The sequence below is a fragment of the Sphaeramia orbicularis genome, chromosome 13 (assembly GCF_902148855.1).
Source record: "Sphaeramia orbicularis chromosome 13, fSphaOr1.1, whole genome shotgun sequence".
In the NCBI taxonomy this organism is placed as follows: domain Eukaryota; kingdom Metazoa; phylum Chordata; class Actinopteri; order Kurtiformes; family Apogonidae; genus Sphaeramia; species Sphaeramia orbicularis.
Window position 1 is genome coordinate 50,774,400 of NC_043969.1, and position 24,705 is coordinate 50,799,104.

The 24,705-nt window shown below is 38.2% G+C and overlaps 3 protein-coding genes and 2 non-coding genes across 5 annotated transcripts in view; 4 read left to right on the forward strand and 1 right to left on the reverse strand.

The window, feature by feature from the left end:
• The first annotated feature begins 3,469 nt into the window (after window positions 1-3,469).
• Window positions 3,470-11,164, forward strand: rps3 (ribosomal protein S3). Its single transcript, XM_030152114.1, has 7 exons — window positions 3,470-3,577; window positions 6,706-6,836; window positions 8,169-8,262; window positions 8,755-8,849; window positions 10,080-10,267; window positions 10,346-10,553; window positions 11,093-11,164. Exons 1-6 carry the CDS (start codon window positions 3,548-3,550, stop codon window positions 10,546-10,548), a joined length of 741 nt encoding a protein of 246 aa, XP_030007974.1. The 5' UTR covers window positions 3,470-3,547; the 3' UTR covers window positions 10,549-10,553; window positions 11,093-11,164.
• LOC115432292 (small nucleolar RNA SNORD15) lies at window positions 9,753-9,902 on the forward strand. Its single transcript, XR_003937192.1, has one exon. It is a non-coding gene; the product is annotated as a small nucleolar RNA SNORD15 (small nucleolar RNA).
• LOC115432293 (small nucleolar RNA SNORD15) lies at window positions 10,731-10,880 on the forward strand. Its single transcript, XR_003937193.1, has one exon. It is a non-coding gene; the product is annotated as a small nucleolar RNA SNORD15 (small nucleolar RNA).
• A 2,244-nt stretch (window positions 11,165-13,408) lies between the features above and the next one.
• kctd14 (potassium channel tetramerization domain containing 14) lies at window positions 13,409-23,844 on the forward strand. Its single transcript, XM_030152776.1, has 4 exons — window positions 13,409-13,672; window positions 16,792-17,016; window positions 22,837-22,971; window positions 23,292-23,844. The coding sequence occupies exons 1-4, from the start codon at window positions 13,619-13,621 to the stop codon at window positions 23,601-23,603; spliced, it is 726 nt and encodes a 241-aa protein (XP_030008636.1). The 5' UTR covers window positions 13,409-13,618; the 3' UTR covers window positions 23,604-23,844.
• Window positions 23,845-23,948: 104 nt separating this feature from the next.
• Window positions 23,949-24,705, reverse strand: part of ints4 (integrator complex subunit 4) — a 38,495-nt gene continuing 37,738 nt past the window's right edge. Inside the window, 2 exon segments of the mRNA XM_030152775.1 lie at window positions 23,949-24,296; window positions 24,374-24,494. Of these exon segments, the coding sequence (XP_030008635.1) occupies window positions 24,106-24,296; window positions 24,374-24,494 (312 nt within the window). The 3' untranslated portion in view covers window positions 23,949-24,105.

A 24,705-nucleotide genomic window follows, 5' to 3' on the forward strand; every position in this document is an offset into this window, starting at 1 on the left:
AAAATATTAATATTATAATAAAACATTAAATTATATACACTGAAAAAGCATAAAATTGGAAGATTACCATTTGCTGTGTGTCAGTTCTAATTATTGATGGATGAAGAGTCCCAGTTGGACATTTCAGGTGTCCACCATCTCAGCTGAGGCTAAAAAGTGATGGACTCACAAACAAAAAGTAGTTTTTTTTCAATGAAATTATACAAAATGTGAAAATGTAATATTCCCATCTTTTTTATACATGTCAAAAGGACCACTTTCATGCATTTTCAAATTTGTAGTGATATTTTAAGTGGTTTCAAAAAATGTATAATTTGGTGTTTTCCAGTGATGGACTCACAAGGATCTAACACAGGTTTGTCCCAAGGTAAAGTGTCTTTAAAACTGCTATAAGTTGTTTTTTTTTCAACTCTAAATATATGTAACATATAGGTAATTATTGAATGCATAAAAAAGAAAAGTAAGTTCTATTAATATATGAACATTTGAAAAAAAAATTTCAAAATGAAGTAAAAATTTGCTAAATCTTCACCGTCCAAAACTGCCATGATGCCTCACATAAAAGTGGCTGTAACGTTTTTAATACTGAATGAAAATTCAAAATTCCAACTGTTCATAAAACCTTAATATGTGTACTAATTAGATATAAAGTAATATTTGGCTAAAAATTGATTTAATTTTTTTCCTACTCCTGTGCAAAGGCACGTGAATAGGCCCAGTTGTGATTGTGTAGTTGTTTGTGTAGTTGTGTTCACTCATCCACTGACTCCCAGACTGAACTGGACTGAACTGGACTGGATCTCTGTTACTCGTCACATTAACCTGATTGATTCTTTTCTGTTGTGACTCAAATCCACATGTATCCAATAGGATCAATGTTGACACAGATAATTATCACAACATCATATTATTTTTATACAGTTTACAGGATGAGGACAAGGCTTCTCTCATTAGTGACGACTACTACAGGTGTGGACTATATGGAATATAAGGGTCGTTCACAGCGTTTTCACAGAACTCACCTGGATCAGATAAATCAGACTTATTACCTCCACCAAGGAGGTTCTGTTTTTGCCGGCGTTGGTTTGTTTGTCTGTCTGTCTGTCTGTCTGTCTCTCCGTGTGCAAGATAACTCAAAAAGTTATGGACAGATTTGGATGAAAATTTAATTTGGTGGTGATGGTGATCGGGGGGGGGGGGGGGGGGGGGCACTGATCTGCCTTGGCGGAGGTCTGCGCTCTCGAGTGCTTTTCTAGTTTCCTCTTATTTCTTTCTCTCTTCTCTCATCCTTCTCTTTCTCTGTCAGACACTGATCATTGATGATTTTAAATATCTATTAATAAAGTAAAAAATTTCAAACAAAATAATGTACAATAAATTATCGTTCATTTTTATCAAGTCCTTCAGTCATGTAATCACAAAAGATGAACGACAGCATGTTAAACTACAACTCCCAGGATGCCTTTTATCAGCAAATACCCAATCACAGAGTTTTAACCTCTTCTGTTTTCATTAATCTGAACAAGTGACGCCTTTAAATAAAATATATGGACAAAAAATGAAAGGCTACGTATCATTTCTACTGGACACATGGATGCACTGAAAAATGTAAACTGAACAAAAACTGTTAAAAGCTATAACAGATTTTATTAGTATAACTACCAGTAACTAGTACAACTACCCATAACTACTACATGTACTACCAGTAGATATACTACTACTGTAACTGTTAGTATCAATACTATAAACCTGTACCAGCTATGGAAGTATAGAATAAACACTATCACAACTATATGGATAAATGAAGAATGATGATGGAGGAGAGAAGAAGAGGACAAACAGAAGGAGGAGAGGAGGAGCATAGAGGAGGACAGACAGGAGAAGAAGAGGAGGACAGACAGGGGAAGAAGAGGAGGACAGACAGGAGAAGAAGAGGAGGACAGACAGGGGAAGAAGAGGAGGACAGACAGGAGAAGGAGGATGAGGGTCTATGCAATAAAGGGAGTCCAGTCTAAACTAAAGTCTCAGTCTGAACAGAACTCTGTTTATTCAACAGTATTTGGGTCTGTATGAAAAACCAACGTTCAGAACAGAAGGTCTGAATGTGTGATTGAACAGATGGAACTATAGAACTGGACTGAGGAGGAAATATGTCTGAACACACACAGGTGTCAAACAAGGGCCTAGACCTGGACCAGATCCTATTGGTTCTGGTCTTAAATTATTTGAATGGAATGGAATGTTATTAACTGAGTCCAACTGTATTAAACCAACTCTGTGCTTTGGTTCAGAAACTGGTCCAACTGGATTCATTTTATTAGTGGATGAGAATTTTAAAAAATACAGTTTTATGTGATTTGAAGCTTTTATCATGTTAATGTTGCTTCACTTCACCCCCATGGACCCCCACCAGCACTCCAACCCTGAGACCCTACCATTCTCCTGCACCCCTGCCCCGCCCCCATTTTGTCTGGATCCACCACTGATATATATATATATATATATATATATATATATATATATATATATATATATATATATATACAAGAAAAGCACTCAGAGAGCGCAGACATTTCCTGAAAATTTTATGAAAATCCCTCCATAATTTTTTGACTTATCTTGCTAACAAAAAAACACGCACGCAAACACACAAAGCAAAGTGATCACAATACCTCCTGGCAGAGGTAATAACCGCAACCGACAGTGTTGTGTGTTACACTCACTATATGTTTATTGTTGTATTGTGTCTTACTGTTTTTCTACTATTTTATTACCTCCACCAAGGAATGGCGGAGGTTACATTTTCATCTGGGTTTGTTTGTCTGTTAGCAAGATAACTCCAAACGTATTGGACGGACTTTGATGAAATTTTCAGGAAACACTGATTCTGTCACAAGGAACAAATTATTACATTTTGGTGGTGATGAGGGGTACTGATCTGCCTTGGCGGAGGTCTGCACTCTCCCAGTGCTTTTCTAGTTTTTTATACTTTTATTTTATTTTGTCCAGTGTGTTTGCATGTTTATTCCATGTTGATCTTACATAGAGTTTTTACTGTCTGTCATGCTGCTGCACTACAATTTCACAGTTTGGTATCTATCTATCTATCTATCTATCTATCTATCTATCTATCTATCTATCTATCTATCTATCTATCTATCTATCTATCTATCTATCTATCTATCTATCTATCTATCTATCTATCTATCTATCTATCTATCTATCTATCTATCTATCTATCTATCTTCAGCCTCTTTAGCTCCTTATGTTTCGAAGATATGTTGTGATTTCATGACTATTTTTCTCCCTAAATCAAATCACCTATCAGTATTTTGTCAATAATGTTGTGATTTCTTGATTGTGTGAATTTCGCTCGTCACCAGAATCACGGTGTTCCAAAATCTACGCCGTAACTCGGGAAGAGTCATTTCAAAAGACTACAATACCCAGTAGTGTCTAATATGACGTCACCGGAAGTTTGCAGTCTTAGTATAAAAGCATTTCCGCCTAATTCGGGGGTCCTTTCCTGTCTACGGCCTATTGGAAGATGGCGGTGCAAATCTCCAAGAAGAGGAAGGTTAGTACTGTTTTATCCTCGATTTACTCAGATAATGGGGAATTTCTGTGAAATGGTGCGATGTCGGTTAGGACGCACAGCTTTCACGTCCGATACATCGTTAGCGGAGTTTGTCCGCGTCCTGGCCATGGAGGATTAATCCAGATGCTGCCGGCAGCCCGTCCTCCTCACTATGTCTTCGGTAACATGGCTCTGAGCTCCACGACCGGCACGGAGATGTGAACCCTGGTCCTCTGATGTGGAAAACCTACTGTCCTAAACCTCACACGGGTTCCTTTAGTCTTATATCAGTGTGTTAGGCTTCAGACTGGTCGAGAAGTCGCTTTAAAACTCAGCGCTTTAGAACGTTTATAGAATGGGGTTAGCTAGGCTGTTAGCATGCTAGCAACACCCAGAGCTAACTACTCGTTTTTGGTGCTCATTGACTCTTAATAGGCTGATGTCCAAAAAAGGAGGAATATATGTAAAGGCTAAATGTGTTGTGACCTGGTTGAGTTTGTGGAAGGTGTGTAGTGCATGACCCGTTAGGTTAATACATTCTCCGTAGTATTCATAATGAAATCAACAATATTTAGTTGCTGTAAACTGGAATAGGGGACACATCATTGAATTCTAGTGTCTCAATGCATAGATGATGGACACATGTTCAAACAGGACTTTATGGTAGAAGTAATTAAGTTATATTTTGACAACCCATAAAGAGCCAGCGCTACTTTTGAGGCAGTCTCCAATTATTTTTTTCTCTATTTAAGCTTTTCTGAAGTGATTTATCATTTATTCTAATATTATGCTCAGTATTTTGCATTCTGAAGTAAAAATCATGTATTTTCCTACATTTAATTTACGGATCATGATTGATGACCATCAAAGCTCAAATTAAAAAGATTATAGAATAGAATAGAATGCTCTTTATTGTCATTATACATTGTACAATGAAATTGGGGGGAGCTTCTTCATATCAGTGCAGCAATATTAAGAGACAAAGTAGAAATAGTGCAATTTAAAAAGAAGTACAATAAGATAAAAGTGCAAAATGCTCTATGTACAAATGTGCAATAAGGCGTCTGAGGTAGAGGTATTAAGAGATTTAAAGAATGTAAGGGTATGAATATGAGGAGTGAGGAGTTATTGCACATTGACAAAGAATAAATAATTAAAAAGTTTTTAAGAAAAACAGTAGCAGCAGTGGTGTGTATAAATATACAAATATGTTGGGATATGAGAGTATGAAATTATTGCACATGTGGAGAAATATGAAAATACAAGGTATATGATCATGGGTGTGATAATTATGAAAGTTATTGCACAGTAAGCAGTTAATTTTACAGTAAGTGTATATTACACACAGGTATGTGGTTATTGCATATAAGAGTTCAGGATGGTGATGGCTTTTGGGAAGAAACTGTTCTTCAGTCTGTTTGTTTTTGCCTTGTGGCATCTGTAGCGCCTCCCAGAGGGCAAAAGTTCAAACAGCTGGGCACCGGGGTGAGAGCTGTCCTTCCTGATCTTATGAGCTCTGCTGAGGCACCGGGTGGAGTAGATGTCTCTCAGGGAGGGCAGAGGACATCCAACAATCCTCTGTGCTGCTTTGACTGTCCTCTGCAGCCTCTCCCTATCCGCCTCGGTGCAGCTCCCGTACCAGATGCAGACACAGTACGTCAGCAGGCTCTCTATGGCTGACCGGTAGAAGGCCAACAGCAGCTTCTTGTCCAGGTTGTTTTTCCTGAGGACTCTCCTGAGGATTATATGACAAACAGAGAAAATGTAGGAAAAAGTGACTTTTCTGGTTAAATCTCTCTTTATCTGAACATAATCCCAGTGTGTCCATCCACTGTCATTGATCCAACTCCATGGGTTTTACTGGTGAATCAATGTTTTAGAGGATGCTGGTGTTTCCACGGTGACTACGGAGCCTCTGAATGTCCTAATGGGTCATATCTGTTGACTATGAAAAGTTGAAGAACTGCATTTTACACCAATTATTTCCATGTTTTGATAGGATTAGTGGATCAACAGGTATTTAAGTTTTTATATCAGTAAAAGATTTTGGTCAGTGGTGTATGTTTGGGTCTTTATGGGTTAAGTTACATAACTACACAAAGTCAAATACTTTAAAATGTGAACAGGAGCTGGGGGTTGATTCTTCCTCCTGTAGTGACCAAACAGGGGTCTAACTGTGTTAATGCCCATTAATGTGCGTTCAGGTGTGATGGTCAGGTGTCCCATCCCTCTTTGTCATTTGTACTAGTGGAGCATCTTTGTAGTTGTACATTCAGGTTGACCCTGGATGACCTGAGTAAGGTGTGATCTGCTTTGACTGACACTTAAACTGAACTACCTAAACCAGGGGTGTTGAGCATAAGGCCCACGGGCCAAAACCGGCTCACCAAAGGGTCCAGTCCGGCCTGTGGGATGAATTTGTGAAATGCAAAAACCACACTGAAAATATTCACAGGCAAGAATGTGGAAATCATGCTAGTTCAGGTTCCACATTAAGACCAATCTGATCTGAAGTGGGTCGAACCACTCAAGTACTGCCATCTTTAAATAATGACAACTGTAAATTTCTCTTTGTTTTACTGTAATAGAGGAAAATACACATAATGTGAATAATCTGAACAAACATGAACAACCTGAAATGTCTTAATTGAAAATAAGTGTAGTTTGACCAATATTCTGCCTGTGTCTAAATGTTTTGTGTATTTGTAGATCCACTATAATCTGTATGTTATAATGAACATGTGTAAATGATAAACTGAGACAGAATAGTGTTAAAATTACACTTTTATCAAGAAATTTGAGGTTGTACACATTGTTTATGTGTTGGTTTGTACATGTAAACACTTTCATAATGTCATTTTCCTTTTTTCCTCCACTCTATAACCTAGAGAAATGTCTGTAGTTGTCATTATTTGTAGAGTATGATGTCCTTATTTTACTGGTCCAGCCCACTTCTGGTCATATTGGGCCAAATGTGGATCCTGAACTAAAAGGAGTCCGACACCCCTGCTCTGAACACTGCACTTCAGACTATTTAAGATCATAACTATTTAGTGAAAGTGTGTTACCATGGTAAAATTAAAGGTTCTGAAATTATTTGTACTAAAGTGAAGTTTCTCTTGTTGTAGTTCGTCTCAGACGGTATCTTCAAGGCCGAGCTGAACGAGTTTCTGACTCGTGAGCTTGCTGAGGATGGTTACTCTGGGGTGGAAGTGCGTGTGACTCCCACCAGGACTGAGATCATTATCCTGGCCACAAGGTGAGTGTCCACTCTGGTGTACGGAACCCTGAACCAGGAGGTTTGGATGGTATGATCAAAAAACTGAATGATACAGATTCCACTCAGGTGACTTTTATTCACTATATGGAGTAAAGTCTGTGGACCCGTTGAAGCCAGGTGTTTCTGTTCTAACAGCGGTCTGGGATCCAAAACAATAAGGACTAATGTCAGAATAGAGTTTTAGATTATGGAATAAATATCAGTGCATTGGTTAGTTTGGGTTCAATTATTACCTTTGTTTTTAAAATGACTTACAGATGGTTTGGACTGAATTTATATCAACATTGATTTTATTTTTCTCCCTGACTGATTTTAAATGCTCTTCCTCTAAATTTTTATAATATTCTTCTACCTCTGACTGTAAATAATAATTTTCTACCACAACTAATCATCTACTTTCTTCACATCTCGCTGAGGAAGAAAAATCTTTAAGGAAATACTGATGTTTCTAAACTCTATGGACATAAATATATGGATACATCATGTCTCCAGCTGTCACATGTCCTGTTCATGAGGATCAAACACAGAAACATCAATATTTACTGAAAGTTTAATGGGAGACGTTTCTTAGAAATGAAGCTCAACCCATCTGTGATTCATTTTGGAAATAAAGATAACCATTGAACCCAAACTAACCAATGCACTGATATCTATCCCATAATATAAAACTCCATACTGACATTAGTCCTTATTGTCTTGGATCCCAGACCCCTGTTAGAACAGAAACACCTGGATTCAACGGGTCCACAGACTGTGGGCCATGTACTGCACATACAGATTATGCCTACTTTAAAAAAATTGTACGATTAAATTTCATTATGTCTCAGCATTTTGAAAGTTTAAAATTCATTTGCTTGTATTCGTTTTAAAGGGTTCTTCGTTTAAGTGCCCTTCTCTGAAATAAAATTGCTCAAAATCTGTCAAATCCAAACTATTAGACACAAATGCAGACATTACACAAATTTGCTCCGTATAAAATTATTGAATTTATCTGTTGTGATCTAGTGTGTATATACCAGTTGAATGAGATCTGGTTTGAAGTTACACTTTCACTGCTGTGACGTCTGAACAGATTTATATAAAGGAAACACTCGTAGAAACTCTGCGTATAAAGACATTGCAGACTCAGATAAACTTCATAACCATGTGACATCATTCAGTATTTACATTCTGATGAGTTTTAAAGAAATACTACAATCGTGTAACGATGATCCTAATGTCCATGTGTGAGAATCCCAGTGACCCTGGTACTGTGAGTGCTGGGTTTACTGGGTTTTGTACCCGGTGTAAATCATGATGTCATATCTTTAGGACCCAGAACGTTCTGGGAGAGAAGGGTCGTCGCATCAGAGAGCTGACCGCTGTGGTCCAGAAGAGGTTCGGCTTCCCCGAGGGCAGCGTGGAAGTGAGTTCCCCACAATGCACTGCTCCAGTGGCACACGCTGGTTTAGAGTACATGTTTATTTCAACATTCACTGGCTGCAGTTGGCTCAGTGAACCGATCCATTCTATTAGAAACTGATGGAGTCATAAATGATGAAACTAGAAGTAATTATTCTGGAAGTGGACACAGGAACGTCAGTTTGGAAAAGAATATAGAACTATAAACACAGAATAGAACTGTAAACACAGAATAGAACCATAAACATAGAACTATAAACAGCAGGGGGTTGAGGAGACTATAGACAACACACGTGCAACAGTGAAGTTAAATGATGACTAATTGGTAATAGTTGAGTTATTGAGTTAAAGTGACAGTCGAGGCATTTGGATTTAAGTCCAATAATTAGATGTGTTGACAGTCATGTTGTAGACTGTGACCTTTGACCCCGGTCACATGTACCAGACCCTTGTCTCAGCTTGTGTTTGACTGTTTTGGTGTTTGTTTTGTCTTCAGCTCTATGCAGAGAAGGTCGCCACCCGTGGTCTGTGCGCCATCGCCCAGGCCGAGTCTCTGCGTTATAAACTACTGGGAGGCCTGGCTGTGAGACGGTAAGGACACCTGGTCCGATGGGACACCCACCACGTTCACACCCACTAGGACACCCCTTTAGGACCGCTGTGTCTCCAGGGCAACATTATTTCATCCACTGTCATTTAAATGACCACGACACCTGAACTGTTTGAACTATTGACAGAATCCAAACATGTTTTAGCTGAAATGGGGTTCATTGTACTGGTCTGTAAGACCTCAGGTGTTAAATGAATCTATAAAATTAGGTAGGTTGACCTGCAAGGTTTATATTACTTTTAACAGCGTTGAAGGGAGGAAATGACTAAAATTAACAAAAATAAGAAGCTGGAACATGGACACAGAATGATCGAAACAAAAATGTTTTAACACATGGAAAGTAGTTGAAAGTTTATTTCTATAATCTCAATGTTTTGTTCTGCACATTTACAGTTTTTCATAATGTAAAAATTCAAGTGTTTTTTTTTTTCTATAACACTTTCAAGCATTTAGTACATATAATAATAATAATAATAATTATTATTATCATCATTATTATTATTATTAATGGACAGATATTCAAAGTTAAGTTCTTTCTGTAAAAAGAATTAGCAAAGATGTTTTCTGATGTTTAACTTTTATGACAAAAACAATATAAAGAAATCTGGGCCGTCTATAGACTATATGTAATTTTTTTATTTTTTTATTTATTTTCAGTTAAAACAGTCGTTAAATGGATCGAATCAAAGGACATAAGCTGAACGTTTACCACGTATTTGAGCATGTTAAACTTTTATGGTCTGTTTAATGTTTGTATAACATGGTGTTGTTGACCTTTGACCTTACAGGATGTTGCTAGGTCTGTTTTTATTCTGTGGATGAATGTGATCAGGACAAAAGGAAAAGTCAACTTCACCAACAGGAAGTGAGCTTGATTTGAGTCCCTTCAGTGATGATACGATGACGAGTCGGAACAGGACTCACTCTGGTTCTGTGGGTCGCTGGTTCAGGTCCACGTTCTGTGGTTCTGGTCCAGTTCCTCAGACCGGGACGTCCTCATTGGTTGAAGACATCGAGGCATTTGTCTGAGAAGGGTTTAGACTTCTGCTGTTGAACTAAATCAGTTCTGACAGGATCTGAACAACACTGTAAAACACTGATGTGGTTCACCTGGACTGAACTGTAGACCTGGTCCTGGTCAGACCTGATCCTGGTCAGACCTGGTCCTGGTTGGTTTGTCCTCATGTGTGACTTGGACGTGTGCGTTTCAGGGCGTGTTACGGCGTTCTGAGGTTCATCATGGAGAGCGGAGCCAAGGGCTGTGAGGTGGTGGTCTCTGGGAAGCTGAGGGGCCAGAGGGCCAAGTCCATGAAGTTTGTGGACGGGCTGATGATCCACAGCGGAGACCCCGTCAACTACTACGTGGACACAGCGGTCCGCCACGTCCTCCTGAGACAGGGTGAGTCCACACGGGTCTAAGACCCACATCTGTCAATTCCAACAGCACAAACCAACCTGTAAACGCCTCCGTCCTCAGGTGTGTTGGGCATCAAGGTGAAGATCATGCTGCCCTGGGACCCCAGCGGCAAGATCGGCCCCAAGAAGCCCCTCCCCGACCACGTCAGCATCGTGGAGCCCAAGGAGGAGACCCTGCCCACCACGCCCGTGTCTGAGCAGAAGGGCTGCCCCAAGCCCGAGGTGCCCGTCATGCCCCAGGGGACCCCCGTCCCCACAGCATAAGGAAGGTAAGAACCAGCAGCCCCCCCCCTACCCACACACACACACACACACTGCATATAGTAGGTAAGAACAGCAGTGACCTGTCCTGTCCCCACTGTGTACAGTAGGTAAACCCCAGGGGCCGGTCACAGGTTAAACGGTTCCCACCTGGATAATCCAGACTGTGTGCTCATATTTAGTCCCTTCAGTGATGATACGATGACGAGTCGGAACAGGACTCACTCTGGTTCTGTGGGCCGCTGGTTCAGGTCCACGTTCTGTGGTTCTGGTCCAGTTCCTCAGACCGGGTCGTCCTCATTGGTTGAAGACATCGAGGCATTTGTCTGAGAAGGGTTTAGACGACCAGGGTGGAACGAAACGAGCTGGTACAGGAGTTGATGTCCTCTTGACTTAGTATAAAAAAAAAACGTATGAAATGGAGTAAAAACACTTCAGTCTAAGACCTCAGACTGGTCCATGTCCACTAGAGTCTGTCCACCTGTCAACATTTACTTTTTGTGTTTTTTCCGCTGTCGTCTAATCCGTAGTTTTTTTGTCTCTGCAGGTTTCCATCATTTTGACGGTGGGCGGACCTTGTGTGTTTTGTGTACAAAAACAATAAAATCTGGAAAATACACTTTGAGGTGTTTTTTGTCTGTGTTTGTTACAAAATCAGGAAACTCCAAAAGTCAAAGCCTCTTCATACTCATGTTTGTCTAATGTGTGCATTTTCAGCTTCAGTTGAATTTGGAGTTTACAGAAGAATCCTTTTAGTCTCATATGTAACGTTTGATGTGTTGTGGGACCATGTATTTAATTGAATTTCTAAACTTCCAGACTTGAACAGCTCTTCTGTTCATTAGATTTTCTGATCACGTTAAAAACCTGAACATGCACACTGGATGGTTTGAGACGTTACTTATTTTCTGAACTGTACGTCAGTTTAATCTTTTCAGTAGAAAATACTATTAATGATATTATTCCAGTTTTCAACGTTAACCTGGAAAATAAAGGCTCACAACGTACAAGGTTTATGAAACTCATTTAGTTTAGATTCCCCATGTGATCAGTGACATAATAGGCAAAATAATAAACACATTTTTGCCTTTGTTTTACTGTGAAAAAAATGACAAAAACGTGAATTTGAAGCTGATTGAGACATTCATGTCCAGTTTGTATGTTGGTAATTAGTATTTCCCATTATTCCCATAGTACCTGAAGGCATCATAAAGCTAGTGTTGAGGCATAAACGGTTACATTAAAACTGTCAAATTAAACAATGGGTTAAAGTCATTCATAATTTAAGCATTTTAACCCTTTAAGAGCCAGAGTTACTTTTGGGACAGTTTCCAAATTAAACTTTCTCTACATTTAACCTTCAAGTCATTCATTTTTTAAAAATTTCATTCTGTGTTTTGCTTTATTTTGTGTGAAAATCGAGTATTTTTCTGTATTTAACTTTAAAGGTATCAGTTATTTTTTGAAATTGAATTAATTATTTTCAATTAAATGATTATTTGAACAGATGAAAATAAATCTTAAAGACACTATTTACTTTTGGAATAAGAGACAAATTAGTCATTTCCATAGATGTTTGTTTCACATTTTTACTTTTTTTTTTTTTTTTTTTTTCACTGATTCAAATAATCATTTAACCCAAGAAAATAATCCATCGCAGCAGCTCTGGATAAATTTGTGTAAAGTGACGTCACTTCAAAGCACCTGTACATCCGGGTCAGGTCACGCCCACCACGTCACTTACCTGCCGCGCGCTGCAGCTGAAGATGATGTAAGACAGAAGATTCTTAAATGTGACGAAAACACATAACGACCTGGAGTCCGTTTGTCCAATAAACAGTCCTCACCTCAGCACAGTCATCAGATTTACATTTGGACAAACAAGTTACAGCAGCAAATAAAGTCTGCGACCGAAGAAAAAGTTTTTTTTTTTTTTTTTTTATTTCTCCACAAAAATGTATTTATTTGGAACATACAAAAAATATAAATGTAACAAGAAAATACTGAACGTTAGACATTCAAAGACACAAAGCATGAACTGATAAAGATGACGAGAATAAATAAATGAATAATAACAAAATATGAATAAATTATTAAAATGAAGATCCAAAAATTAGTAAAAAATACAGGTAGAAAAAGAAGACAATAATATTAAAATGTGAGTAGAAAAATTCACTGAAGGTCATTGGAATAAAAGTGAAGAGCAGATCAACATTTTTGGTTACATTCAATACATTTTCCAGACTCCAAATACATTTTAGTTCAATTAAAATCAAATGAAATGATGGTGATGATTTGGACATTTTATCTGTGTGTTTATGAAATTTACCCAGAATGAAGAGGTCAACTATGGCTTATTTATTATTATAAGAAAAGTGGACAAAAATAATAATTCTGTCATCAAACTGATATTTAACTGTAGTTTCGATTTTAAAAAATCAACATTTTCCAGATCTTTCAAAAAGTGACACAAAAATTCTCGGATTTTCTTAGATTTAAATCTTTATCTTTAATGAGGGAGTTCCAAAAACAACAAAAAACCCGTTTTGCTAAAGACGGCTTGAGATGTTGCGACACACCAGTTGAATTTACGGCAGCCGTTCAGCCTGTCCTGTAGCCGAACGCGTCCACTTTTATGTCTCATATCTTTACCTCCGCCAAGGACCTTCTGTCTGTCTGTCTGTGTGCAGGATAACTCAAAAAGTTGTGGACGGATTTGGATGAAAATTTCAGGAAATGTTGATACTGGCACAAGGAACAAATGATTAAACTTTGGTGGCGATTGGGGGGGCGGCGCTGATCTGCCTTGGCGGAGGTCTGCGCTGTCCGAGTGCTTTTTTTTTTTTTTTAAATACATCATCGAAGCCGAAGTTCTAAGTTTCTGCGGTCATCAAACACATCAGGAACGACTCCTTCCGCGACACTGCACGGCCGCAAATCAAGCCCAGCTGTCGTAAATATGAGGTTAGCGTCGTCCGCGTCGGCAGGTGTTTGGCTCTGAGTTAAGAATCTGCTCCTTCCTCAGATCAGCTCTGGTTCTGCTCACACCTGGTCTGGACTCTGAAGCCCAAACATGAGCCTCCAGGACGGCAGAGCCCACCTGAAGCAGACCCCGGCTCCAGCCCCGGTAAGAGCACACATTTAAGACCTGAGGAGGAGGTGGAGGGTTTGGATCCGGGTGGAGGAAGTGTCCGCCCTTAGAACACACACACACACACACACACACACACACACACACACACACACACACACAGGGTTGTTTTTTTTTTCAAACAAACTCCTTTTATTCCTGAATCTGAACAGTTTTAAAACTTCTTAAAACTCCATCATGACCTTTGAACCTGTCACTCATTTATCTGTTTATTCTAATGCTTATTCTGTCTTTTACATTATTTTCAGTGTAAATCCTGTATTTTTTTCTACATTTAATTCACTGATCATGTAGATGTTGACTGTGGTGAAGTGAACAGTGGGTGGGACATTCACAGCCTCTGGGACTGGAACTAAACTGCAGCTGTAAACGCTGGAGAAAAGCGTCCTCAGACTGCGCTCACTGAAGCTCCTCTGACCCAGGACGCGTCAGCAGCACCAGCTTTTGTTGTTTTATTAAATCAGTGCCTGTATTGGAAACATCATGATGCAACAGTTTTTTTCAGATGCAGTTTTTAAAATGTTTATGGAATGTCCTTTGTGGTGGACAGTTTTCTTTTCTTTCTTTCTTTCTTTTTCTTCTTTTTTTTTTTTTTTGTGTAGTTATGAAACTCTCGTCCACAGATGTGGACAGTGGGTCTCAGGAGGTTCAATGTCAGAACCAATAAATGGTCAAAGCTGAATGGCAGTTTTGCAATAATTATGACATAACTTTAGGAAACACCACTTAATATTGCTGTCCAGTCTGTATTAATATATTTTTATGAATATTATTCATATTTTTATGAAAAAATATAAATTTTTCTTCAATAATTCCCAGTCACATGACCCAGCAACTCCAAACAAGTCTCAAATTATTAGACTAAAAAGGAACCATAGGAAACACCACTTAACATTGGTGTCCAGTCTGTTTTATTATTTTTTATGAATATTATTCATATTTTTTCATAAAAATATGAATAATATTCATAAAAAAATAGCGTTCAGTCCCTGAATCATCCAACATCGCAACATTATTTTTTTGCATTCCCAATAAATAGAACAAACATTTGCCTCTTTCAGACAGTAAAACATGCTTTTAGGATGCTTGAATTATCCTTTATTTAACAAAACAACATTATCAATTTAAAAAAAAAAAAAGACATTTATGACCTGCAATATCACAATAGTACTTTTGTAGTATGAAAACAACAGAACAAAATACCCATGTGAGTATAAAAAAAGCTTGAAAAATAAAAAAACAAAAATGAACCTCCACCATGTCTGCATTTGAATAAATATATATTGAAGAGAAATATCGCGATATATTGCAATGCCGATATTTTCTTACAGCCCTAGTCATAGCTTTAGAATTAGTTACAAACCTCAGAGAAGCTAAATGATAAACTGTGTCCACCATTTGGACGATGTTTTCATGTAAAGTAGATCTGCATAATCTAACACCGATTTAAAAAAAAAAAAAAAAAAAAAAAAAAAAAAGTGTCCGAGACAAAAGGAGAATTAACTGAACATAAAACCTAGAGTGTCCATCCACTGTCACTGATCCAACTGCACTGTTTTTACTTTTCCCTGTTTAACTCAATATCAAAACAATAAGGCTCTTTTTTTCCCTAAAACCAACACAATATGCTGAATCAGAAACAGTTGTTTCCATATAAAAAGTATTGAACACATCAACCTTTTCTCAGTAAATGTGTTTTTAATGAGTCCATTCAAGTGAAATGTGGACCAGACTTTGGTTTTAACTTTAAAAATACACAAAGAATCTAAATGTTAAAGTCCACGTGTAAATAAAGTTATGTGTAATAAAGTGGAATGAAACAGGAAACAAGTGGTGCCAGGAACAACAAACCCCGCCCCTTTAGGAAGTTCAAAAATTCACTTTAGCAGCAAAACTATCGGTTGAATTCAGACCTAACTGTTTTTACAGATCACCAGTGACCCAGAATAGATGTGGTTACATGGTGGGAAGAGTCGTCAAAGTTCACGTTTTTAAACAGTTTTAAAGTCTTTTTTTTTAACATTTATTTATAATGACCAAAAAATTCAAATGTCTATAAAAACATAAATTTAGTTTCAATTAATTTAGTCAATTTGACCTATTTTCCCCAAAATGTAACCACATCTATTCTGGGTCACTGCTAATCTATGAACAAAATTAGGTCTGAATTCAACCGATAGTTTTGCTTCATTAGTTCATGTCATCTGGGTTCAAATATACTGATCGGCTGTACACGGTTTTTTTTGTTTTCAGAATTCCACAGTTCTCCAAAGTGAAGTTCCTCTGACATTTTCCTCCTCAAATGTATTCAGTGTAAACCTTAAACCTTCTATTTTACAACCTAATAATTGGTTATAGAGGGGGAAAAAAAGAAACCTAATAAAGTAATATATCAAACCTGAACAGAAAGAGTTCGGACAAATGTCAGCAGATGGACAACAGAAGTAAAAATGAAACCGTTTCTATTTCAATTATCAATATCATATACATTTATTTACAATATTTACATCATACGAATCATATTAACAATATATTCAAATGTATTTTGCACAGATATATGCATTTATTAATTTAAACAGTGTGTTTAGAAAATGACATCAATAATATAATAGTCAAATATTTGGAATAAATGTCGTTTATTTATCGAGTTTATAAAATGAACCCAGAATGACGGCACTAAACTGGGTCACTGTACAAACATTCACACTCACAAAACTACTCACATTTTTTTTCACAGATTTTTTTTTTCTCATTTCAAAACACATTTTCCTGAAAATATAAGTAATTACCGAACCAAAAATATAAGTTTGGTGCAGATTATTGTCAGTTAATGTTTTGGACCGGATGTTAACCTAAGTCATATTTTCTGCATAAATTGAAGCAGGAGTTTTAAAGTTTCACAGACGTCACAGTTTTTTCTAAGGTCGTTATGCTACGAGGCTAACGATGTGCGACTACAGCGTAAATACGTAAATGAACATTTCAGTCTAAATGTATATGAACACCAGACGTGTTTTTTCCTCTTTCATTTGTCTGTTTTCTACTCGTCTTTCTCTTTGTTTCTTAACTCTGTCGTTTCCGTCGTTTCCCTTCAGCACTCGCCTGTTGTGCAGTTGAACGTCGGAGGTCACATGTTCTACACCACTCTGAGCACGCTCCGTAAACACCCCGACTCCAACCTCGCAGAGCTGTTCAGCGTTCCGCCCAAACTGCACGTGGACGCGCAGGGACGCTACTTCATCGACCGCGACGGGTCACACTTCGGCTCCATCCTGGAGTTCCTGCGATCGGAGCGCGTGCCCACGGAGAACCTCAGGGAGGTGGGTTGGACCCCCGACACTTTGAATTCAAATACTGTATGTTCGCAAACAGACAGAAGTCTGTGTTTGTGTTCGAACAGAGGATACGAAACAATAAGGACTAATGTCGGAATAGAGTTTATATTATGGGATAGATGTCAGTGCATTGGTTAGTTTGGGTTTGGTTTATCAAAAAAATGAGTAAAAAAGAACAAAATAATGAACAAAATTAACAAAATAATGAACAAAATTAACAAAATAACCCCCCCCCCCCAAAAAAAAAAAACATTTAAAAAACAAAAAATAATAATAATACATCGGTTTTATGTTGTGCTTTTCTAAGTACTCAAAGACGCTTAAAATTATAATCAACAAAATCAACAAAATAATCCACAAAATGAGCAAAATAATCAAAAAAATTTATAAAGAATCAACAAAATGAACACAATAATCCACAAAATTAACAATATAATCCAAAAAATTTATAATCAACAAAAGGAACAAAATAATCAACAAAAAGAAAAAAAATGTTAAAAAAAATGTATAAAGAATCAACGAAATGCACAAAATAATAAAAAAAAAACTAAGAAAATATCGAAAAAATTACAAATATCAACAAAATCAACAAAATCAACAAAACGAAAAAATAATCAAAAGGTGAGTAAAACAGAAAACTACAACAATCAACAAATGAACAAAATAATTTAAGAAAAATGTACAAATAATCAACAAAATGTACATAATAATTAACAAAATAAACAAAATAAAAAAAAAAAAAGAGTTTAAAAAACCCCCAAAACAATCAACAAAATAATCAAAAAATGTACAAAATAATCTACAAAATAAACCAAAATGGATTAAACAGTCAACAAAATTAACAAAATAACCAAAAAGTGAGTAAAAAAAAAAAAAAAAAATTAAAACAATCAACAAATGAACGAAATAATTTTTAAAAAATTACAAATAATCAACAAACTGAAGAACTCAGTGTAAATGCAGTTGTTTCTCCTCTGTGTCCATCAGTCTGTGTTTGTGTTCTAACAGCTCTGGGATCCAAAACAATAAGGACTAATGTCAGAACAGAGTTTATATTATGGGATAGATGTCAGTGCATTGGTTCGTTTGGGTTCAGTTATTTTCTTTGTTTCTAAAATGACTCAGATGGTTTGAACTGAATTTATTTTCACTCTGACTCTGGTTTTCACTGTTCTTCCTCTAAATGCCTCTAATATTTTTCCTGCTCTGACTGTAAATAATCATTTCCATCGACTGTCATCACATCTGACTGAGGAAGAAACATCTACCATTAAACTCCAGTCACATACTGATGTTTCTGAACTCTGTGGACATAAATCTGTGGACACATCCTGTCTGCAGCTGTCACATGTCCTGTTCAGGAGGATCACACACAGAAAAAACAGCAGTATTTACTTAAAATGAGGCAAATTATCAAAAAGAGACAAAAAAAAGGAACCAAAGGAAGCACAAGAGAGACAAAAGTGTGACAAAAATGAAAGAAAAACAAGCTAAAAATGAGACAAAAAAAAAGGAAAATCAGATGAAAAGACGACAAAACGAAGGAGAAAAAACTAACATAATCCAAACAAACACCAAAACAAGAACTGTCAAAACCAAACTTATAAATGTAGGAAAAGGTTCAGCACTTTAAATCTGACCAATGAGGTTTAATCACATACAAATAAACGACTTTAAAGAGAAAACGACTGAAATTAGAAGAAAATGAAAATTAGATAAAAAAAAATAAAACAAAATGAGATGTGAAGAAAGTAGATGGTTCCACCTGTTCTCACTGATTTATTCATTTTGTTGATGATTTTGTTCTTTTTTACTCATTTTTTGATTATTTTGTTGAATGTTTTGGTCTTTTTTTTACTCATTTTTAAAATTATTTTGTTTATTTTGTTCATTATTTTGTTCTTTTTTACTCATTTTTTGGATAAACCAAAACCCAAATGAACCAATGCACGAATATTTATCCCATAATATGAAACTCTATTCTGACAGTAGTCCTTACTGTTCTGTATTGTGGTGTATTTTCTGTGTGTATCTGTGGGTTTGTTCAGTGTTGGTGTTTGTTCAGTGTCAGTGTTTATTCAGTGTCAGTGTTTATTCAGTGTTAGTGTTTGTTCAGTGTCAGTGTTTGTTCAGTGTCAGTGTTTATTCAGTGTCAGTGTTTATTCAGTGTTAGTGTTTGTTCAGTGTCAGTGTTGGTTCAGTGTCAGTGTTTGTTCAGTGTCAGTGTTGGTTCAGTGTCAGTGTTGGTTCAGTGTTAGTGTTTGTTCAGTGTCAGTGTTGGTTCAGTGTCAGTGTTTGTTCAGTGTCAGTGTTTATTCAGTGTTAGTGTTTGTTCAGTGTCAGTGTTTGGTCAGTGTCAGTGTTTGGTCAGTGTTAGTGTTTGTTCAGTGTCAGTGTTTGTTCAGTGTTAGTGTTTGTTCATTGTCAGTGTTTGTTCAGTGTCAGTGTTTGTTCAGTGTTAGTTCAGTGTTAGTGTTGGTTCAGTGTTAGTGTTTGTTCAGTGTCAGTGTTTGTTCAGTGTCAGTGTTTGTTCAGTGTCAGTGTTGGTTCAGTGTCAGTGTTTGTTCAGTGTCAGTGTTGGTTCAGTGTCAGTGTTTGTTCAGTGTTAGTTCAGTGTTAGTGTTGGTTCAGTGTTAGTGTTTGTTCAGTGTCAGTGTTGGTTCAGTGTCAGTGTTTGTTCAGTGTCAGTGTTGGTTCAGTGTCAGTGTTTGTTCAGTGTCAGTGTTGGTTCAGTGTCAGTGTTTGTTCAGTGTTAGTTCAGTGTTAGTGTTGGTTCAGTGTTAGTGTTTGTTCAGTGTCAGTGTTTGTTCAGTGTCAGTGTTGGTTCAGTGTGAGTGTTTGTTCAGTGTCAGTGTTTGTTCAGTGTCAGTGTTGGTTCAGTGTGAGTGTTTGTTCAGTGTCAGTGTTTGTTCAGTGTCAGTGTTGGTTCAGTGTCAGTGTTTGTTCAGTGTTAGTGTTGGTTCAGTGTCAGTGTTTATTCAGTGTTAGTGTTTGTTCAGTGTCAGTGTTTATTCAGTGTCAGTGTTTATTCAGTGTTAGTGTTTGTTCAGTGTCAGTGTTGGTTCAGTGTCAGTGTTTGTTCAGTGTCAGTGTTGGTTCAGTGTCAGTGTTGGTTCAGTGTCTGTTCAGTGTCAGTGTTTGTTCAGTGTTAGTGTTGGTTCAGTGTTAGTGTTTGTTCAGTGTCAGTGTTGGTTCAGTGTCAGTGTTTGTTCAGTGTCAGTGTTTGTTCAGTGTCAGTGTTTGTTCAGTGTTAGTTCAGTGTTAGTGTTGGTTCAGTGTTAGTGTTTGTTCAGTGTCAGTGTTTGTTCAGTGTCAGTGTTGGTTCAGTGTGAGTGTTTGTTCAGTGTCAGTGTTTGTTCAGTGTCAGTGTTGGTTCAGTGTGAGTGTTTGTTCAGTGTCAGTGTTTGTTCAGTGTCAGTGTTGGTTCAGTGTGAGTGTTTGTTCAGTGTTAGTGTTGGTTCAGTGTCAGTGTTTGTTCAGTGTCAGTGTTTGTTCAGTGTCAGTGTTTATTCAGTGTCAGTGCTTGTTCAGTGTTAGTGTTTGTTCAGTGTCAGTGTTTGTTCAGTGTCAGTGTTTGTTCAGTGTCAGTGTTTATTCAGTGTCAGTGTTTGTTCAGTGTCAGTGTTTATTCAGTGTTAGTGTTTGGTCAGTGTCAGTGTTTGGTCAGTGTCAGTGTTTGGTCAGTGTTAGTGTTGGTTCAGTGTTAGTGTTTGTTCAGTGTCAGTGTTTGGTCAGTGTTAGTGTTTGTTCAGTGTCAGTGTTTGTTCAGTGTTAGTGTTTGTTCATTGTCAGTGTTTGTTCAGTGTCAGTGTTTGTTCAGTGTCAGTGTTTGTTCAGTGTCAGTGTTGGTTCAGTGTCAGTGTTGGTTCAGTGTCAGTGTTGGTTCAGTGTTAGTTCAGTGTCAGTGTTGGTTCAGTGTTAGCGTTTGTTCAGTGTCAGTGTTTGTTCAGTGTTAGTGTTGGTTCAGTGTCAGTGTTTGTTCAGTGTCAGTGTTTGTTCAGTGTCAGTGTTTGTTCAGTGTCAGTGTTGGTTCAGTGTCAGTGTTTGTTCAGTGTCAGTGTTTGTTCAGTGTTAGTTCAGTGTTAGTGTTTGTTCAGTGTCAGTGTTTGTTCAGTGTCAGTGTTGGTTCAGTGTGAGTGTTTGTTCAGTGTCAGTGTTTGTTCAGTGTCAGTGTTGGTTCAGTGTCAGTGTTTATTCAGTGTCAGTGTTGGTTCAGTGTCAGTGTTTGTTCAGTGTTAGTGTTTGTTCAGTGTCAGTGTTGGTTCAGTGTTAGTGTTTGTTAAGTGTCAGTGTTGGTTCAGTGTTAGTGTTTGTTCAGTGTCAGTGTTGGTTCAGTGTCAGTGTTTGTTCAGTGTCAGTGTTTATTCAGTGTTAGTGTTTGTTCAGTGTCAGTGTTTGGTCAGTGTCAGTGTTTGGTCAGTGTTAGTGTTTGTTCAGTGTCAGTGTTTGTTCAGTGTTAGTGTTTGTTCATTGTCAGTGTTTGTTCAGTGTCAGTGTTTGTTCAGTGTTTGTTCAGTGTTAGTGTTGGTTCAGTGTTAGTGTTTGTTCAGTGTCAGTGTTTGTTCAGTGTCAGTGTTTGTTCAGTGTCAGTGTTGGTTCAGTGTCAGTGTTTGTTCAGTGTCAGTGTTGGTTCAGTGTCAGTGTTTGTTCAGTGTCAGTGTTTGTTCAGTGTTAGTGTTTGTTCAGTGCCAGTGTTTGTTCAGTGTTGGTTCAGTGTCAGTGTTGGTTCAGTGTGAGTGTTTGTTCAGTGTTTGTTCAGTGTCAGTGTTGGTTCAGTGTCAGTGTTTGTTCAGTGTCAGTGTTTGTTCAGTGTCAGTGTTTGTTCAGTGTTGGTTCAGTGTCAGTGTTGGTTCAGTGTCAGTGTTGGTTCAGTGTCAGTGTTTGTTCAGTGTCAGTGTTGGTTCAGTGTCAGTGTTTGGTCAGTGTCAGTGTTGGTTCAGTGTTAGTGTTTGTTCAGTGTCAGTGTTTGGTCAGTGTTAGTGTTTGTTCAGTGTCAGTGTTTGTTCAGTGTCAGTGTTTGTTCAGTGTCAGTGTTTGTTCAGTGTTGGTTCAGTGTCAGTGTTGGTTCAGTGTGAGTGTTTGTTCAGTGTTTGTTCAGTGTCAGTGTTGGTTCAGTGTCAGTGTTTGTTCAGTGTCAGTGTTGGTTCAGTGTCAGTGTTTGTTCAGTGTCAGTGTTGGTTCAGTGTCAGTGTTTGTTCAGTGTTAGTGTTTGTTCAGTGTCAGTGTTTGTTCAGTGTCAGTGTTTGTTCAGTGTTAGTGTTTGTTCAGTGCCAGTGTTTGTTCAGTGTTGGTTCAGTGTCAGTGTTGGTTCAGTGTCAGTGTTGGTTCAGTGTCAGTGTTTGTTCAGTGTTGGTTCAGTGTCAGTGTTGGTTCAGTGTCAGTGTTGGTTCAGTGTCAGTGTTTGTTCAGTGTCAGTGTTTGTTCAGTGCCAGTGTTTGTTCAGTGTCAGTGTTTGTTCAGTGTCAGTGTTGGTTCAGTGTCAGTGTTGGTTCAGTGTCAGTGTTTGGTCAGTGTCAGTGTTGGTTCAGTGTCAGTGTTGGTTCAGTGTCAGTGTTTGTTCAGTGTTGGTTCAGTGTCAGTGTTGGTTCAGTGTCAGTGTTTGTTCAGTGTCAGTGTTGGTTCAGTGTCAGTGTTGGTTCAGTGTCAGTGTTGGTTCAGTGTCAGTGTTGGTTCAGTGTCAGTGTTTGTTCAGTGTTAGTGTTTGTTCAGTGCCAGTGTTTGTTCAGTGTTTGTTCAGTGTCAGTGTTGGTTCAGTGTCAGTGTTGGTTCAGTGTCAGTGTTGGTTCAGTGTCAGTGTTGGTTCAGATCCACAGGGAGGCGCTCTTCTATAACATTCAACCTTTGGTCAAAGTTCTGGAGGATCGACCTGAACTGTTTGGAGAAACTGTGGGAAGACAACAGTTCCTGTCCAGAGTTCCACATTATAAGGAGAACATCCAGGTCAGACACACACACATATATATAATATACACACACACACACATATATATAATATACACACACACACACATATATATAATATACACACACACACATATATATAATATACACACACACACACACACACAATAGACGTCAAACTGACAGAAAAAGGAAAAGTGTAAATGTGTGAACTAACCCCTCTTTTTTCTGTTTTTCTTCAGTTTTGCCTTCCTTTTTTCTTTTTATCCTTCTTCTGTTTATTTTTTATTATTCTGTCGTTCTGTTTTTTTTTTCCTTATTATTATTCTGTTGTTTTTTGTTTTGTTTTTTTTCCTCAGGTGCTGATTCGCGTTGCCAGGGCCGAGGCCGTCGCCGCCCGTTACTCCACCATGTTGATCTGCGTTCTTCGGACGGAGGAGGACGTGGGTTTCTATGACAACGCCATCAGCAGCCTGGCGGCCGATAAGGAGTCGGTGGTGGTCTTCGGGCCGTGGAAGGCGGCTCCGTCGGTGGAGGACCTGCTGGACTGTATCCAGACGGACATACGCAGTCAGGGCTACCAGGTGACCGTCCAGCGCCACGTCATGGAGAAGAACTTCCTGTTCCGCAGCTACGACTTCTTCTACAAACTCATGTTTACCTGGTGGTAAATCTGAGCGGTTCCTTCAATAAGTCATGCCTTTGGTTTTTTTCACTGAATCTTAATCATCAGCGTCTGTTGGTTTGTGTTTAGTTTGAGTGGATTCTTCTGAAAAACAGGAACAATTAATGAAATAATGACCTCAAAAAGAACTGTTTTTTTTTATAGTCATTTATTTCCTCCATCTTTAACTTCCTGCTGTTTTCAGTTCAATGTAAAGACACAAACACCTCAGTCCATCATTATGAAATTAGCAGATGTTTGTTTATTCTGCAGAAACATTTTATTAGTAACAAAATAAAGTGACAAAAATGAATCCTCTCACACTAGTCTGGAACCAGACGGTTTTACAGGAAACCAAAACAGTCCTCAAACAAATGACGACCAATTACAGTCTAAGCCCTGGACTGGAGGTGGATCATATGTTTGTTTGTCCAGCTGTCTGTGAATGCAAATGAGTTCTGCTTCTAATGTCCAGTCCAGTCCACTTCAGTCCAGTCCAGTCCAGTGGGTCAGCGGCGGGCCGGTTTGGGCATGATGAACACTTTCACCGGTTTACTAAATGGAATGGTTCCCTCGACGACCGCCTCCGGTGACTGGAGGCCGTCGCTGCTGTCGCTCCATCCCAGATGTTTGGAGGAGGAGAGGGAGGAGGAGGCGGAGCTATAGGACAGGAGGAGGCGGACCTCGATCTGAGACGGTTCTGAAACAGAGACAACGAGCATTTAAGTATGAACCTGTGTGTGTGTGTGTGTGTGTGTGTGTGTGTGTGGTTCTGACCGGTCCAGGCGGTGTGGGACAGGTAAACCTGTGTGATCAGTCTGTGTCGGTCTGCTCCAGGTTTCCTGAAGTCTCCAGGTTTTGGATGGATCACATGACTCTGACCGTCAGGATAAAGAACCTGTAAAAACAGAAGCAGCCGTTTGGGTTTAGAACCAAAGACTGAGAAACTAGAAGGTCTGAACGGGTTCAAAAGGGTGAGGATATACACATACATATATACATACATACATGCATACTATAATGTGTATACATACACGCATACATACATACACACATACATGCATACTTATATGTGTGTACATACCTACATACATACATAAGTATGTATG